Source organism: Trichoderma virens, assembly GCF_000170995.1.
Source record: "Trichoderma virens Gv29-8 chromosome Unknown TRIVIscaffold_44, whole genome shotgun sequence".
Taxonomy (NCBI): Eukaryota; Fungi; Ascomycota; class Sordariomycetes; order Hypocreales; family Hypocreaceae; genus Trichoderma; species Trichoderma virens.
In genome coordinates this window covers 1,237-19,466 of record NW_014013705.1, presented here as the reverse complement: position 1 = coordinate 19,466, position 18,230 = coordinate 1,237, and the positions used below count along the sequence as shown (strand labels likewise).

At 43.0% G+C, this 18,230-nt stretch overlaps 4 protein-coding genes across 4 annotated transcripts; 2 read left to right on the top strand and 2 right to left on the bottom strand.

The window, feature by feature from the left end:
• Positions 1–1,288: 1,288 nt before the first annotated feature.
• TRIVIDRAFT_53621 (uncharacterized protein) lies at positions 1,289–2,653 on the bottom strand (the record flags this gene model as incomplete). The annotated part of the gene is made up of 1 exon (XM_014100741.1): positions 1,289–2,653. The coding sequence occupies one exon, from the start codon at positions 2,651–2,653 to the stop codon at positions 1,289–1,291; it is 1,365 nt and encodes a 454-aa protein (XP_013956216.1).
• Positions 2,654–5,358: 2,705 nt separating this feature from the next.
• On the bottom strand, positions 5,359–10,776 carry TVC6 (glycoside hydrolase family 18 protein; the record flags this gene model as incomplete). Its single annotated transcript, XM_014100740.1, has 11 exons — positions 5,359–5,843; positions 5,903–6,640; positions 7,009–7,075; positions 7,133–7,659; positions 7,870–8,205; positions 8,277–8,325; positions 8,396–8,912; positions 8,990–9,086; positions 9,155–9,320; positions 9,394–9,698; positions 9,879–10,776. 11 exons carry the CDS (start codon positions 10,774–10,776, stop codon positions 5,359–5,361), a joined length of 4,185 nt encoding a protein of 1,394 aa, XP_013956215.1.
• Positions 10,777–12,201: 1,425 nt separating this feature from the next.
• On the top strand, positions 12,202–14,609 carry TRIVIDRAFT_124493 (uncharacterized protein; the record flags this gene model as incomplete). The annotated part of the gene is made up of 6 exons (XM_014100739.1): positions 12,202–12,407; positions 12,587–12,757; positions 12,847–13,086; positions 13,142–13,223; positions 13,302–13,512; positions 13,582–14,609. Coding segments are annotated over 6 exons (1,938 nt in total), but the record flags the coding sequence as incomplete, so codon positions are not given.
• Positions 14,610–15,913: 1,304 nt separating this feature from the next.
• Positions 15,914–17,371, top strand: TRIVIDRAFT_5311 (uncharacterized protein; the record flags this gene model as incomplete). The annotated part of the gene is made up of 2 exons (XM_014100738.1): positions 15,914–16,257; positions 16,312–17,371. Coding segments are annotated over 2 exons (1,404 nt in total), but the record flags the coding sequence as incomplete, so codon positions are not given.
• Positions 17,372–18,230: the final 859 nt, after the last annotated feature.

Genomic DNA, 18,230 nt, shown 5'->3' with positions numbered 1-18,230 from the left:
TACCACATCTACCAGCTACGTGACATTGACAAAACAACGCCCGTAACCGACCTGACCGCTCCGCCAACATAAACCTAGAACCTAGAGGTTTGTCCCTTGGGAACAGCTAACCTATACCTACCTATAGGACCCGGTTCGTCACAGTTCCCTAAGTAAAGCTTTAGGTAAAATAGTTAACTAAAAAGCGGGTCCATTAGGTTTAATTAGGCTAGTTTAAAAAATAAAAAAACAACTTTAAAAATCCTTTAAAAAATTTAGTTTTTAAAGTTTTTTTCTTTTTTTGTAAATAATTAGTTTAGTTATTTTTTTATAAAATTTTTAAAAATAAGCCTATTATTTACTAAAATAAAATAAGGAAGGAAATCTACCTTATATTACTTATTTAGTACATAGTTTATTATAGTATCAATGCGCTAAATAAGCAATAAAAGCAAGGAATATTCCTGAGGCAGAAATAACTTTAAGTTATATAAAATTTTAGAATATTTTCGCTCTTCCTCCCTCTTCCATTTTTCTCTTTACTCCTCCCTCTGTTAACTTTTCCTCTTTTATATCTTTCCCTCCCGCTCTTTTGCGTTGAATGACTCCGCATGGTCCTGCAGGAGCCCCTCTGCTGAGTCGGCGAGTGAGCCAGGTTGTCTCGGTCTGGTGTGGGGAGTCTCAGATAAAGAGGCAAATGCCATCGCAGCCGCCTGGGTTGGCAAGCGCAGGTTAAAGTTTACAATACAATTGTTAAGGGAAATGGTGTAAATCAGTCTAGGATTGATTACAGACTTTAAGATAGAAAGTGGTGTTCAGTCTGCCAAATCTGGGGGAGTGGCCGTCGCTTTTATTAGGTTTGGTACCGGCGGCTACACCAAAGCCGGAACGGCCGCACGACTAGGCTAATAGCTTGGGAAGCAAACTACTGGCACGTAGAGCTTCAAATTAGCTACTGTATATAGGCATTCGATAATGGAAACGTAATAATTACTAGTACTTCGTAATTTGATCGTTCTTTATGTCCTTCTTTCTTCATACCAAGTGCACTGTATACAGGGGGGTTTCAAAATACTGGCCTCTCAGAGTTTTCATACTGGTCCCCAGCATTCCTCATTTACAACCACCAGGTCCGTGACAAGGAAACGACCAGTGAGCCTTGGACGCACGCGAAAATTGGAGCCGGTTGGACTTTTTTTCGAAAAATGGATAACTGCAGAAGAACGAGGGAAGAAAGGATGAGCCCAGGATCAATAGTAATATAAGAGCGTCCAATAAGGCGGGAACCGAGGCCTTGCGTTATCCATAATCACGCGAGCCCAAACCCAGAACGCGAAGGGACATATAAGGGCGTCTTCTGTTGTATGGTGCATTTGGTTGCATTGGCAAGTGGCACACCTGAAATTCTATCACTGAGCCATTTGAGCCACTCAGGCGCCGAAGCGGCCATTGACTCGTCGTGGGTGAGGTTGTGATACACGCTCAGGTGAACGATGTTGCCTTTTTTGCAGGCGAAATCGTATGCTTTAATCGTAGCAGTGTAATTCACAATCTCATCGTCATGGGACTGTATAACAAGGAAATCCTTGTATCCTTTTCTCCCGGTCGCGGCGCCATACTGGTCTTGAAATTTGGTGTAAGCTTCATGAATCGTCTTATCCTGCTCAGGAGTAGGCTTCAATATGCCATGGTTCGGGAGGTCAAAGTTGAGGCCCGCATATGAATTGTCGCAGAGCCCAAGCGCATTCATTAGCGGGTAACGCTTCATGGCCTCTGGGGTTAAGACGGGTGGCTGTATGGAGAAATTCAGGGACTGGAAGATGTTCACAATCAGGGGGCCGAATCCATATCCCTCAGAAAGAGGAGCGGCGGTCAGGAGATCATTCAGTCTCGCACTAGGAGCTACGGCAACTCCTCCCACGTATTCGCCACTCTGGTTAGAAGCAACACGGGGATTCTCCTCGAGACCCCATATGGCTCCAGCGCCTTGAGAATGACCGAGAGAAGCCCATTTAGTGGTGAAGACGTTTGGGAAAGCTTTGCGGGCGGCAACAACAGCGAAATATACGTCTTCTGAGTTAATGACTGGGTTTCCGTACTTGTGTGTGGTGTAGTTGTTGCCCAAGCCCGCGTAGTCTGTAGCAACCACAGCGAATCCGTGGGGTGGGAGAAGCTTCCAGCTGTCGTAATCGTACCCGTTATAAGAAGACGACGCGGCGCAAGCAGCGGCAGTTCCGATAGTACCATGCGCATATGAAATAAGCGGTGTTTTGTTGGATGCCTCACTCAAATAGGGAAGAAGGATAAACCCAGTGGATGGGACTGGCTGTCCACCAACACCGACAGATGTATATTGGATGAACCATAACGAGCTGCCAGGAGTGATATCATACAGAGTGGAATTCTGCCGCTGAAGCTTCAACAGGTCTCCAGGTTTAGATTTAGTAAAGTTATCTGCGGTGGCGTAGAAGTCATAGTTGAAGGGAGCATCTCCAAAGATCGGACGGTCCAATGCCTCGAATGTTTGTAGGTTCTCTAGGCAGGCCTTAGAAGAACAACCGTACGCATTACTTTGGGCCTGAGTGATGTTGAGGTCGTTTGGACGATTGGGCTGTTGCGCTTGAACGAGGGCGGCCAAAGAGGCCAGCAGAAGCCCCAAGGAATAGACAGTCATTATGTTGGACAACAGTGTGGGATGTATGTATTACTGCGGTTGAAAATAGATTTATGAATTGGCAACAAAGTTATAGAATAGAGCAGCAAGAGCGCATAACGATTCTTTATAAACGTACATGTATGTAAGCTATCGTCGATGGAATGTGGCCATGAGATTAGGGACCGTGGACTGGATTGATTACTAGCTCTATTTGATCGGCCACTGAAGGTTAATTCTTATTGTAGCATAACGCGACACCGTCCTTTTCCAAAACGGAAGACATTAACAAGGTGACGTTTCCCTAAGCGTAGGCACCCACTAATTAGAAAGTCTATTTTGAACACGCAAATGCTCTCCCAACGTCAATATTCACGAAACGTCAGATTGACGCTCCAACCTATAAGACTTTGAAGCTATAGGGTAGCTAGTCTTATCACTGGTTTAGTAACAAAGGGTCAAAATAGAATATAAGGGTCAAAAGTGGTCAATTTTGCTTGTTGAATTCGTTGATTGATTGAAGTTACTAGTACAGGAAACTCAAGAAAAACCTCTATTATATATATTCCAAAAATAAATACTAATAGCTAGAATTGGAATATATAAAGACTATCATTAGACAGCCCTGAATTTAGGCTATCTTTTAGTATAGCTTATGTATCTTAATTCTTTCTGCCGGTTGCGTAATTGTTGAGTGTTTATAAGCTTTATTGGGGATCCGTTTCCGTTGTTGGTGGAGGAATCGGCCGGATCCGGATTTCGCAATTTTCAAGCTTTTTGCAAGGCTCCCCTTTAGGATCTTAGGGACCCACTTTCATAAGCATTCTTATTGGCTTAGAGCGCTTATATAAGTAGTATTCTAGCCCTCTAATTGGCCAGAATTCTTAAAAAAGTAAGTCTTTTAAGATTGAATTTGATTTTTGAACTTTTGGAAAGCTATGCTTTATAGTACTTTGAGGTACTATAATTCCCTGAAACTTTATTAGCTTATAAAGCCTTATGGCGTTAGTCCTAATTAAGCAATAGCTATTAAAAAAGGCTATAAGCTAAACCTAATTAAGCAATAGTTTATAAGCTATGGGTAGGTTGGAATATTGATATATTAGTATAGCTTGTTACCAAGGATTATAGGGGTTATAGGGGATAATTAGCTATTAATAGCTGTAGCTTTAAAGGGTACCAAAATAACCACTATAAGCTTTATTTTCTAACTATAGCTATAGCTATAGCTATAGTCTAATGCAACCTGACATCAATATCACTCAATGCAACTACCAGTAGGATTATAATTAAGGCTATCTGTATATCGTCCCTAAGCAAGCTAGTTTAGCGTTACCCTGCGGCTAGGACAGTTGGGAGAATAATGTTATTGGTTTTTCTGCACTAGGAACAAGCTGAAAATGGCTGCCGGTTGAACTATTCACTCATGCACTTATGTGCAAATTGGCGACACCACTACGGCGCACGCCTTTCACTTTATACAAAACTGTGCGTATCAGAAACCCTCCAAAGTAAACGTAAGCTTAGGGTCGTCAGGGCCGCCAATAGTACTCTTGGGTTTCATGTCTCTACTCCAAATGCACCCTATACCAAGGCGATTTCGGTTTGCGGATAGTTAACCTAGCCGCTATTTTTGCCTCTTTTTTCGCAGTTTCAATATTGCTTCTCAATTTTTATTGATATCACTCTAGCACTCTAGCACTTTGACATCATGAACCGTTTTTTCCATGACCTTTGTTGCCATCAGTCGTCATTTTGTCTGAGTCCACTGCATCGCCACTATGAAGGCCACTATCGATGAGTACATACGTGCCGCCGCCGTCAATAGTGTTCTAGAAATGCCTTTTACGCATCTAGCGACCGAGACATTTGACCTTCTTAGGGTTCTTCTAAGCCCTTTGTTCGTTTGTTCGTGGCCGCCAGAAAAGGTAAATTCTGGGGCGGAATGTCACGTGCATATCACTTCAACAATTGTGATATCACACTTGGCAGAAAAAAAAGTGTGATATATATTTACGGTGATATATATCACTTTAGCACTTTAGTACGATGTGATATCACTTTAGCATATCACAATACGCAAGTCTGATCAGGGCTGCTACCCGGGGATCGGGTATGAATAGTGGGGTCAGAAGCATAGGCATCATGAGCCCTAACGCTGCATCACATGAGGCCCTCATGCGTTACGATTATGTCCAATTGGGGCGGGATCCTCGTGAAACAGCCTTTGTAGAGTTAAGTCTCATACCATCTTCTTCTAGTAGAGCTACATTCCTTTAGTCCCCCGATCTATATTTGCTATTTACACTCTAGTAGTATCCAAGTGCGCGCATGTTTTAGGCAATCTGATTGAGCCCCTGTTCCAGTATTTGTTATATAGCCATGAGATTGAAAATAGAGGAGAAAAGTAGGAACTTAGACTATGCATATATATGTCAACTTCAAGTTCTCTTCTTCGGAGTGCGTAGAATTTACATACCGTCGGTTATCATACATCATATCGAAAGCGGTACGACTTCGAGTCACTGCTGAGTCAAGAGCAGTCCGAACAAATTCTTTCCATTCGTCTTGGAGATTTGGAATCGCGACACCTGCGCCGTTTTGTGCATACCAAGTATTGAAAGTGCCCATGTGGTCGTATATGGCCTCATATGTTGCGCAGAACATATCCCATATTTCGTTTGTATTCAGATAGTTGAATGCCATGCCTAGTTTGTTAGCTAGTTTTATGGTTGGTGTAGCTCTGATAACTTACCGACTTCCTTGGCTACTAAGAGCTGTTCTTGTTGAGTTTGGCCCTTGTATGTATTATCTGATACAACAGTGTTACCTTGAAATATCTGCAGCGCGCATATTAGCTTCAGATTACAGGAATATTTAAAAGGAAATTGCAGCTTGGAAATGTGAACACGACTTACCAATCCTTTTCTTTGATTAGGCCTCGACTGAAATATTGTTAAGCGGTCCAAGTGAGCTTGGCTGCCCAGCTCCGACATGAGAATCTGACCAAACGATGCCTTCTTCAGATTCCCCGCGTAATTGGGTAATTGAAAGTAATTAGCATTTCGTATCTTGGATACATATTCGTTAGTGACGGAACATGCCATCTTGGGCGTCGTGTAGATGGCTTTGTCCTTGTCATTCAGCCTACCCTTGTCCAGCCAGTAGGTAAAGAAGTCACCAATTAGCTGACCCTCAAAAACATGCTCGGCTGTGAAGACATATCAGCTAAACAATCTTCCCAACGAATGAACTCGAGTGTATACATACTTTGGTATGATGACCTTGTTGCCTCATACCCTGGGAGCCCATTTCGCTTGGGGATATATGTCACATCTGCTGGTTGAATCTTGCCTACCGCCCAGCTTTGGCAAAGGCCTGATGAGTTGCCCCAATACCTCGATATTGAATCCCATCTGCCCTGTTGGATGCCTTCCCATGGCCATGTATCATCCTTCGGAAATGACGGGTAATTGTACGGCGTATTTGCCCAGACATCTTTACCGCAAAATTTGGCTTTTTTTGGCGTAATGGTTGCCTCACCTGCATCACGCTTTGAAATGGCATGCTCAGATCCCACTTCAAGATCACCTTCTTCTCTTTTCAAATTGGTGCTGGTGCTTGGCCATTCGCCAGCGCGCTGCTCGCAAATGTTAGGGTCACAGGGGGGCATATCCCGCAGATCCCAAACATAGTCCATAGAAATGCATCCGCAGCATTCGTTTATATCTTCCTCGTAACAATCATCGCAATTCACACAGAGAAATTTCGATTTCGAGCTCTGGAATGTACTTAGTCCCTGGCTAGCATCGAAATAAAGGTTTGGATCTGCGGCGCTACCAGAGCCGTAGCCCCAGCCGTCTATTGGTATTGATCCCATTTGTCGAGGACTAATGGAACCTCGCTTTGATTCAAGGCCATGATCATTGATGTTTTCGTAATCGATGAGCATATCTGTGTTCGCATCGGCCAAGTCATCAGATAAACTGTTGTTAGGGAGTCTTATGTCTCTACGTTTCGTCGAACTGGTCGCTGGTGGATAGCAAACTTGGCCGCTGGAGGGTTTTTGCTGATCAGAATTAGTATGATAACACACTTTCCCAAAAGCTGATATGGATAAACCCTACTCGATCGTATACGAGATTTGCTGCTAAGCTGCTAGACGCATTCCAGCCAAGAGATTCCCTGTAGGCCATCAGATTCAATGCTCCAATGTTTCAATACTTCATAGTGGCGATAGCACAATATCACTTACCCATTTTCTACTGTTTGATAAACGTTTGTACTAAGCCCCAAAAATCATCAGTGACAATCTGGCTATAGTGTATACAATTGTGTCACACGTATTGCAACTCACATAATTTCATAATCGGAACATGCAAACTCGGGGTGGTCTTCGCTTCCGGGTGAAAAAGTAAAAACTTCCATAGTATCATAAACCAGCTCCAGCTATGTTTGGTCAGCGACTAACTTAATATTGATCCGAGCAACGGAGAATACCTTCGGAAGGTCAAATGCCCAATGAAATAAATCACCGAATATGAGGAATTCCAAGTTCAACCCTAGGGTGAGAGAAGTACCAATAGCAATTTGGCCGCCGTTAGGAGAACTGCCATAAAGGACATCATCTTTGGGTATCGATATCTGGTTCTGTTGGCGTTTGTCGTTGTACATCCCTTCAGGTGGATTTTCAGGAGGCGGAAAGTTTGCCTGGAAGTCTCCAAAATCGGTAATGATACGAGTGGTTAGCCGTCCGTTGAATGCAGCTGTGCTACTCGAAAAATCACCGCCGTTGGAACCGTTGAGAGTTGCCATTTGATATGTGAATTGATAGTATGGATTGAGTGATATTATCCCGCCCGAGGCCGAAGTATCGATCGTGTGGCCCTTTAGGTTAATGCGATTGTCATCGCTAATTGCTGGGTTTCCTTTCCCTGCTTTGGATATGTCAATATCTCCAATGCCCCCAATGCCATACGTTAAATCCGTCTGGCCCCTTGCTTTCAAAAAGCCATGAGCTTGGTCTACTTCAAATTTCTGATTGTTAAATGTTGCCTGGGGGAAAAGAAGAGATATGTCAGCCAAACTTTTTCTTTGGTAATGCCATGCTGGCAAGCGCTGCTTAAAATAGAAGACGGGTCGTACAATCATAGAGAAACCGAACCAAAATTGCGCATCAATATCGCCTTGGACAAACGCTCCGAAGCCTTCCGCATAAGTGGAGCCGCCTCTAGAACAGTCCTCCACGGACTGCCAGAAAACTGGCGCGCTCAGGTCTCCTTTAATCTGCGTAGCATCAGTGTGGGACCAATCGAATTCGACTTTGTCGAATACTGAATCCCAATCTTCTGTCGTCGGGGCGAAAAATCGGCTTTCTAATCTATTCAAATCTCGAGACTGAATACCTGGTGCATTGACAAGATGGTCCCAGTAGCCCTTGACGTTCGAGTAGTCTAGTCGGAATCTGGTGTTGTTCGAGTCTCTGCGCATGAGACCAAGGTTGAAGTCAAATGAGAAATCATACACGACAGAGGTGGGAGTTCTCTTTCCTATGCTCAAAGGCACAGATTGGTCTAACATGAAACTGAGCATTAGTCATACTGAAATTCGACTTTTAGCCTCCCTAATGCATTTGGTAACTCACCAGGCGAGACGTTCAAAGAGATGGCTCTTGCAAATGTATTAGAGGCGCACTGCAGTGTTATCGTGTTAGCATTCTCTAGTACATTTATTCTAACGTGGTAAGGGGGAGGATGGGCTTACATTATCAGGCATCTCAACAATAGTCCCTTCTACGCCACGCTCAAGAATTCGGAAACATCCCTCTACATCTTCGCTCAAGCAGATGACTCTGGCACTTTGAGCTTTGTCTTTTGGCTGTTCTCGAACATCTGAAGGGCAGTCGAGGAAAACAAATGGTTCCGGTTCCCCACTCCTTTTCTTCAGTTTTGAGACAACATGGGAGTCGCCAGCAACCAGAAAAAAGCCGAATGGTCCAGTCGTAGGATTCACATCATTTAGATCACCACCACTGCCGAATGTGACCAGGCCATATGAGGTCGGAGAGTCAGAGGGTGGAAGCTCCTCTGACGGGAATAAGTACTTCAGGTCAACAAGAGAGAAGGCGCTGTCAGCTCCGGTCGATCCACTATATCCTGAGATAGCTCTAAGTGCGTCAAGTTTACTGTCATCAAGGTCGATTGCCCAGATCAGAAGTCCCGAAAGACCAATCTTATTGGCATAGTCGATCTTTGCCTGGAATGTGATTTCATCATCATAACTGCGTACTCTTCGTATTAACTCAATGGCAACTGACCACATAGCTGGCCCATTATGTCTCTCAGGATGGTGACTTACGAAACCCAGTTGTTATTGCCATATACCATGTACCGTACAGCAGCTTCTTTATCTAAGTATGAGGTTGCACCAGTCTGGTCGAGTATCGTTTGTATCTCTATCGGTCATTTTAGGGTTAGGATCTGTCTTATGGCTTGTACTGGCTAGATGATCATGAAATCTCACCTCGATATGACAAGATGCCTGCTGTACCAGTACACTGGCCCGCATCTCCTGGGCCACCAAACGGACAGCCCGGTTTCCAGCAAGATGACGACTTCAAGTTAAAAGTTCGACCGTAGAATGCAATACCTAAGACGATGCTGGACGGTTCTATTTCCGCTCTCCAAAACTAATTGTATTGGTTTGTTAGTAAAAGCACAGGGAAAGTAATAATATATAAAGATATAATGCATGGAACTGACTAAATCCAGAGCTAGGTCAATCTCAGTTAGATTAGTATGAGCGAGGACCTGGCTACCAATCGGGTTTGTACTATCCCAGACCCCATGAAGATCATAGGACATGAGATTGATCCAATCGACATATGTCGACATGTTTTTGATATCGAAATGCCGTAGGTACCAATATGATGTTGGTGCAGTAAATGTCACAATGTAGCTATGGCCGCTACTGGTTATGGCTGCTCGTAGCTCCTTGAGAAGGGCAACGTAGTTGGCAGCGTCTACATCACTGCCGCCTCGATCGTCGGCCCCCGGGTATTCCCAATCTAAAGTTGTGGTTAGTTAAGTGTTATCAGTTGTTCTCCTTGGTATGTAGTGTAGAATGGACACCATGAAATATCATCATTTGAGGTCTCAATGCCAAATGCAAACTTACCAAAATCTGCAACATTATGTTAGCTAATATCCTATACGACAAAGAGAATTGATGCATTCAGATTACTTACCAACTCCATCGTAACCATACTCTGAGAGAAAACCTAGTAGATTCTGGATAAATATCGCACGATTTGCTGCAGAAGACGTTATTGTAGGAAAAATGGCGCGCCAAGGGCCGGGGTCACTGAAAGCCCAGCCTCCTAAAGAAATGACAATTTTGAGACTTGGGTTTCTAGCCTTAAGATTGCCCACATTGCGGTATAGATCTGAGGACACGCCGTCCATGTTTGTTATACGAAAATCGCTGCTGATATATCCGAAAGCAATATTCAGATGGGTAAGATAGTTAACCGGAATCTCGCCAACAGTCATCGTGCCGCATAGATGCTGAGAGTTCCAGGCTTCCCAATAGCCAATAACTCTCTGTTGAACATCTGTGGCAGGTCCAGAAGGCTTGGGTTGCTCGCAATTAGACTGACAGCCCTTGCCACAAAAATCTGCAGTTGTTCCACAGAAGCCAAACTCAGAGCAACAGACGTTTAGAGGGCAAGCGGCACCAGGCTGGCGGGCAAATTCACCGCAATCAGCAGTGGCATTGCAGTTGGACTGGCAGCCTTTGCCGCAGTACGTCAGGCCATAGCCACACCATCCACTTTCGCCGCAGCAAGCCCCATTAGAGCATGGTTTGTTGGGGCCGCAAGTAAAATCGTCCTGGCCAGCAGCAGGTGTTGTGTTTGCCAAAGCGTCAGGCTCAACAAAAGACGCAATGAAGCGTGACGATAAGTGCTGATGAAGATCTTCTTCAGCGTTTGCCCTGGGCTGGGCATGATGTTTATGAAGGTTACGAGGACCAGGATAGTGATGAGATGCGGCGATGGGTATCGACAAGAGCAGAATACAGCAAAGGAGAGCTGTGAATATAATGGAAAAATTGTTTGCCCATGGCCGCAGCCCCAGCGGCGACATGGTGATGATCTGAATACACAGTACTCAAATAAAATACAGGTAGGGTATGGAGGGCATTACTTTGAGGTCTATGTGATAGAGGAAGTTAAGGCATAATATACTAGAACTAACGTGACCATTCCCATAACATGGCAAATGGGCAAGAGCTGAGCCACATACATGTCCTCATTTACAGTAGTCATCAGTGACTTGCCGTTATAGATAGCCACTTACGGGACCTCTCGTATCACTCATTACCGTATAGGAGAGTGATTCTTGTGCTTGAAATTGATCTACCTTGTCCAAGTGAGTTCCAGATTGGTCCAATTCGATCCACGTCTTTCTTGTAATTGATTCAAGCCCCAGTTACGAACGGGCAAAGTTTGTGTAACCAGCCCGAAACGAACATGCCTGAGGAATCGCATGAGAGGAGCACAGAGTGCCGAGGCGAAGGACGGAATACACAAGGAACATTGAACGTTGGCACCGGGTCAAACAAGGACCCTATTGGTACGGAGTATCGGAAATCAACTCACTTGTTAAACCCCCGTCTGCGACTATAGCAAAGTTTTCAACCAACGACCGGATTTATTACTGCATACAAAGTAGTTGCGCGAGCGACTGCTACCCTCCGTTGGACTATTGAGTAGAGATTCGAGTTTTCACAGCTTGTACTGATACATAAGTTCCCGCTTATGCGGCATATACTTCCGGTTCGACCAACGCAGGGGAACATCGTGCTAGCGATGTTCCCCTAAGGCGTGCCGATATTGCCAGCGATACGATTTTACGACTTGCTTTACGACTTGATCCATGCTCCAAGTTCCGCAGCTAAGCTGTGAAATAAGCCTAAACAAGACGTAACATCTTTAAATTTAACCCTATCCGTACAATAAAAATTTTTAGGCCCTTCAAGAAGATCCACATCGCTGGGGCCTTTGCGGCACTTCAGCGAGTCAAGAGGTTCAGCCAACAACATAATGCGCTCAACCAACAGCACCGGGAGAGCCTCCGAGCCCGTCTTTTTTTTTTTTTTTTTTTTTTTTTTTTGGTTTAGCTGTCCATTGGAAGCGAAAGGTTTTTTGCTAAACCAAAAAACTGCCCCTTCATTTCCGTGAGTCAAAAAAAGATCAAATGATTCGATAATGGAAGCCGATGTTTCAGTGCACGAATCTACATGTCCTTTACGGTCAGTCAACTGGGTTGTCGGAAACAAACGGACATAGCAACTTCAGTTTGTCCAAGCTGTGGCATTACACAATATGTACTGTCTCATGGCTTATCAGTCGACATAACTAACAACGTTGCACACGTTAACTTTTTTTTTTTTTTTTTTTTTTTTTTGACTTAATCTGGAGCCTTCCCGCTTCTGAGTTTGCTTCATTTTACTTCCTGGACGTCTATCTGGTTTCACTCTTGCTCGCGGTGTCAATTCACAAATTGACAATGAGACCGTTATTTTTCAGCCAGCTGCTTTTCGTCGGCATACAGGCGTCAAAAATAGACGTATCCCAACCGATCCGTGCCGATCAAGCCAATTGTCATCTCTATGCCATCCAGCCAAGTGACAGCTGCATTGATATCAGCAGCAAAAATAACATTACCTATGCCCAACTGCTCTCCTGGAACCCTTCAATTAAACCTACATGCTCGTATGTTTGACTCTATTCAGCTATATGCTGCTCTTGCTAATATGTTGAGATCAGTAACCTCGCGAGGTTGAATGCAAGCAGCATCTGTGTCAGTAACCCTAAAGGCTCTTTCTCCATCTCAAGCAATACACTAGGGGCAACTGTCATTGCTACAGCAACTGCGTGAGCTCTTCCAGCAGCCCATTGGGGAATTGTGTCACTTCCTGTATCAGTACTGATGTATTTGACAGCCCAATTCCGTCTCCCACACTGGATCATACAACATCTCGCTGCGCCAACTATTACAAAGTTGTCGAGGGCGATGACTGCCCACACTTGACTGCGCTGTTTGCCATTACATTGACGGATTTGTACGCCATCCACGCCAAGCTCCTAGACTGCTCATTCAGAGATTCTATCCGGATTTGATTGGAAGCTAACTGTACTTTGATCCTGCTAGCCTCTTTTTGAATTCTGAAGTCTGGCAGAATTGCACAAATCTGCAAATAGGGTATTATTACTGCGTTGAGCCTGTCGGATATATTTCGACATACCCCGGATATGGATCTACGCCTACAACCAGACCGTTCAATCAGACTAGCGCGACATCTCTGCCGTATTCTGGGGATCCATGGGCCAAGTTTTCATCAAACGTTTCAGTGATACCTATAGCAAACAACACACGCGTAGACTGCTACTCGTAAGAATATAAATCAAAGCTCGCCCTTTAAGTCTTACTAACGCGAACACGCTAGGTATGTCTACATAACCAACCTCACGGATAATCTATTTGCAGACTGCTGGAATATGGCATCGATGTATGACATTACTCCCGAGGTAAGTATCTGTCGGAGAGCACTGGGTCTAGGACTTCTTTTGTCTCTTTGAATCAAAAGCTAATGGTAATTCCAATAGGAGCTGGTACTTTGGAATCCGTCCCTCAGCGAAGATGGGTCAGCTTCAGGATCAGACCTGTCATCTGCTGATGTTAATGGAATTGCATCGGCCATAGCAGTCGCGACAACCGCGTCGAGCCCCCCGAGCACCCCTTACACCTATCCGTGTACGGTGGCTGCGAATACTTCATACTGCGTAGCTTTAGTTTCTCCCACAGTTGGTAAGTCATGTTTCATAATTCACGCAGACTACATTGAGGCGTAATCTCCGATTCATGCTGATATATGTAAATCTATAGCCCCATCGACAGTAACTCCGCCCCCCGGTCCTCATGCAGCAGGAGAGATATCTAATTGCACGACCTGGTACGCACTCGATAGCTCCGATACGTGCCAGGAAGTCTTACAAATTGCTCATTTAACGTTTGCCGAGTTCTACGGAATGAACCCCTCCGTTGGTCCATACTGCGCCGGACTCGTCTTGGGAACAAACTATTGTATCTCAACCTACCCCAATGGTATGAAACTGAACGATGATTGGGATGGAGATGACAGCATCCCATCTTCCTCATCTTCGACCACATCCATGGTCACTGGAATTGTCACCCCTATGCCAACACAAAGCGGCATGGTCAGCAACTGCAATAAGTTCTACGACGTCCACTCAGGAGATGGCTGTTCAGCCATTGCAAGCAGCCAGCATGTTGACCTGAGCTCGTTTTATAAATGGAACCCGGCTGTGAAGACGGACTGCTCTGGTCTCCAGGCCAGTGTCTATGTCTGTATCGGCGTGGCCACAACATCCGCATCTAGTACGACCTCCACGTCTGCTTCTAAACCAACAACCACTTCTAAACTGGCTTCTACTACTTCCAAGCCCACGACTACATCTAAATCCACAGGAATCATAACCCCTACGCCAACACAAAGCGGCATGGTTAAGAATTGCAACAAGTTCTATGATGTCCGCGCCGGAGACGGCTGTGCAGTAATCGCAAGCAGTCAGCAAATCGACCTAAGTTCATTTTACAAGTGGAACCCAGCAGTTAAAACTGACTGTTCCGGACTCCAAGCAAGCGTCTATGTGTGCATTGGCACCGTAGCAACTGCAACAACTTCCAGCATAACCACACCTACACCTACTCAGAGCGGCATGGTGAGCGGTTGTACCAAATTCTACGACGTCCACGCTGGAGATGGTTGTTCAGCTATTGCAAACAGCCAGCATATCTCGCTGTCTTCGCTGTATAAGTGGAATCCGGCAGTTAAAACAGACTGCTCTGGTCTCCAAGCAAGCGTGTATATATGTATTGGTGTGGCGACTGCAAATGCTGCCGCTGCTCGTATAACAGGATGACGTAGATGATTCAAACAAAGAAATGGTACCATGTGGATGGATGCAATAAAAGCCATATAAATAGCAAATAATTATTTTTTCTAACGCACTGATAGAAATACCCTTTCCCCTTAATACGGCCTTCAGAACAATCCATTCCAGTTCAAAAGCTCAAAAAAAGTCAATCGTGAGAATACTCCTTTGCAGGTTAGTAATTACTGCCAGGTACCTACTAAAGCTCGTAAAGTACCGTCCTCAAATGACTGTGTGTCGTTGGTTCGGCAATTGAGCCCATGCGGTACCTGCAGGGAACATATACAGTATAAAGACAAAAGTCTGCGACCACTCTACAATATCCCCGCAAAAACCTATATTTTCAAATACCTGCAAAATAGCTATATTAAGTTTTAATAAATATTTTTTTTCCAAAATATTATTAATTAATTAATATATTTTTTATATTTAAAGTTATATTAAATTAAAATAACTATTGCTGTTGTTATAAGTAATAGAAAATATAGTATTTTTATATAAATTTACTATAGTGGGTTATAGCAGGAAATAACGTATTATTATTACTTTTTTTCTTAGATAAAAATATTTATTGATTTTTTATTATTTTTCCCTTAATTATATACTTAATTAATAAAATTATTTTTTAAAAATATTTTTATTAAATTTAACTATTTAGCGTTATATAAAATCTTTTTTACATTTTTTGCATTTTTACGTTAATAATTATGTAATTTTTAAAAATGCCTGTTTTTGCATTTTAAGGTAAGGCACTGTAAAGTGGTCGCAGACTTTTGTCCTTACACTGTACATATACGCGGGCCCTTGTTTACATTGATGCTTAGTTATGTTGAGACGTGCTGGCGCCTAATAAGGGACTTAGCAGGTACCTGTTAACTATTAATATTCTCTGGAACCCCACCCAAAGCCTCTCTTCACGGCCGCAATCTTAATTTGCCATCCATCCAGCCACCGGACGTTTTAGCACTCTAGTCATCTCCAACTCAGCTATTTGTTGTCAAGTCCTCGCAACCATGGGAATTGTCTCATCAAAACAAGCTCACAAATATCCTGAGCCACAGTATTATAACGATGACCCATTCTCAGAGGCCGCCATGGCCAGAAGAGCTGAAGATATACGCCAAAGGTTTCCAATCGTGACCCCGGCCGACGATGCCATGTCACCCGATTACACAGCCTTCGTATCGCCAGGTGAATATGCATTCTCTCGCCCCTCAACGAAGATAAAAGGATGCTAATGATGAGCTACAGATTCTCCTCCACTTTTGACCACACTGCCTCCCGAACTTATGAAGAATCTGGTGAGCCATCTAGACAATCGCTCAATTAAGAGTCTTCGCTTGACCTGTAGACTTTTTAGCACCATCAGGCTGCGCATCAGTCGAGTCTTTCTCTCCGCCAATCCACTAAATATTCAAGTATTCCGCTCTATTGCAGATCATGATGTGTATCGTCAGGGCATTACGGAGATCATTTATGACGATGCACGCTTTTGCCGCTCCTTTGCTGATCATTGGAATGAGTTAAATCCCGAGAGCCGGTGGCTTATAGAGACGCCATCAGATAAGGATTGGTTTCACACTGAACGAGATGAACACATTTCCGAGTTGGAAAATCGCCAAGACTCTGACGATCTAGGCCGTCCTGAGCATGTTATAAGGGCACAGCAAGCACATGCAGAGTTATCCATTGCAGAATCATGGATATATTACCAAGATCTCCTGCGTCAGCAGGATGAAGTACTTGCCACTGGAGCTGATGTTGAGGCTCTTCGATATGGCTTGCGACGATTTCCTGCGCTGCGGAGAGTCACTGTTACACCTGCTGCTCATGGGTGGTTATTCACCCCTCTCTACGAGACCCCGATGATCCGGGCCTTTCCCTATGGATTCAATTATCCAATTCCTCGGGGCTGGCCAACTCGACGTGCCGGTGAAGGTAATACATTTTCCGTGCCATGGAGGGATTCAAAAGCGAAATGGCGTGGCTATTGTATAGTCACCGAGGCTTTGGCTCAAGAGCAGCAGCACCACCGCGTCTCTGAATTTCTCATCGACGCCCACTATCTTCATACCGGCCTTAACTGCAGACTCTTTGAGCAGCGATTCCAGGAGTATCTAAATTTTCTATCCGTTCTTCAGCAGCCTAACTTGAAGAAGTTGCAATTATCCCTTAATGTGGATGGACAGCAACATTTAGATTGGCCAGCTTTTCGGAGCAGCCTTTTGCGCAACGCCCTAGCAGAAGCTTCACAACTGGGGCATTTCAGCATGGAGACAAACTGGGATGAGAATTACTACGAAGCGGAGGCTCTGCCGCCCGTGCTGCGAACATTTCTCCCTCTTGATTGTTGGACAGGACTGCGGCACTTTCGGCTGTGGAACTTTCCAGTGGATCGTGCTGATTTAGTAGCAGCGCTCTCACAGCTTACTGGGCTGCGATCTCTTGAGCTGGGGGTTTTAACCATATATTCTGGCTCTGATCTTGAGTTACTCAATGATATGCGCGACTCGCTGCGTTGGCATGAGTGGCTCACGCCGCCCAAAGTCGATTATGCTGTACCTATCCCTGGTAGTTACATTCAAGGACGCGCAATTTGGCTTCACGAAGCTGTTGAAAACTTCTTATATCACGATGGCGGGAATCCCTTTGATACCGAGACCGGTGAAGTAGGCCCTGGAGTGGGAATTATTAGAGACGCATATGATCCAGCGTATGAGAGGCTTTATTAAATACCTTGAAAGATATAGAACTGGGGGTGTTATCAAAACCTTGTCGGTGGGATTGAATGAAAATGATCTTAATAAATGAAAATCTTGGTCTTAAATGAAAGGGGTTGGGTTAACTGAAAGTCGTGAGTAAAGGTTGTGAGTGATATTAGCTGAGTTACCAATGTTTTTTGTAAACTAGCTTACATTTTTATATTGTAATTAAACTATTATAAGCTATCTTTTTACCCTCTCCTATATTATCAGTAATTTTTAATTCTTTAAGGATATTATTAAAACATGTTTTATTAAAGATAAAATATATATTTAAAGCAGTAAATAAAAAAGTACTTTTTAAATTAATTAATATTAAGTTTAAAAAGTAAATTATTCATTCTAAAAGTTAATAATATAAATTTATAAAATATATTTTTAATATATTATTATTATTATACTATAACTATAGTTATAATTAAAAAATAAAATTTATAATAGTTATTTTAATATTTATTTATTAATTAATAAATTATTAAAGTTAAATAATTTATCAACTTTTAGTAAATATAATATTTTAATTATTATTTTTATATAACAAATTATAAACCTATATATTAATGTAAGTTAAAATTTCTAAAGGATAAACTTAAATTTTGGTTTATATTAATAAATAAACTAAGCTAAATATTTAAGCAATATAAATAATAATATTATTAATTAATAAAAAATATTAAATAAATTTAATTTAAACTTTATAATTTATAATTAACTATTTAACTATTTTAAATAAATATATTAAATAATATATATAATATAAAGTTTACTTAAGCTTACTTAAGTATAAATAAATGGTTTTTTCTTAAATAAAAAGTAA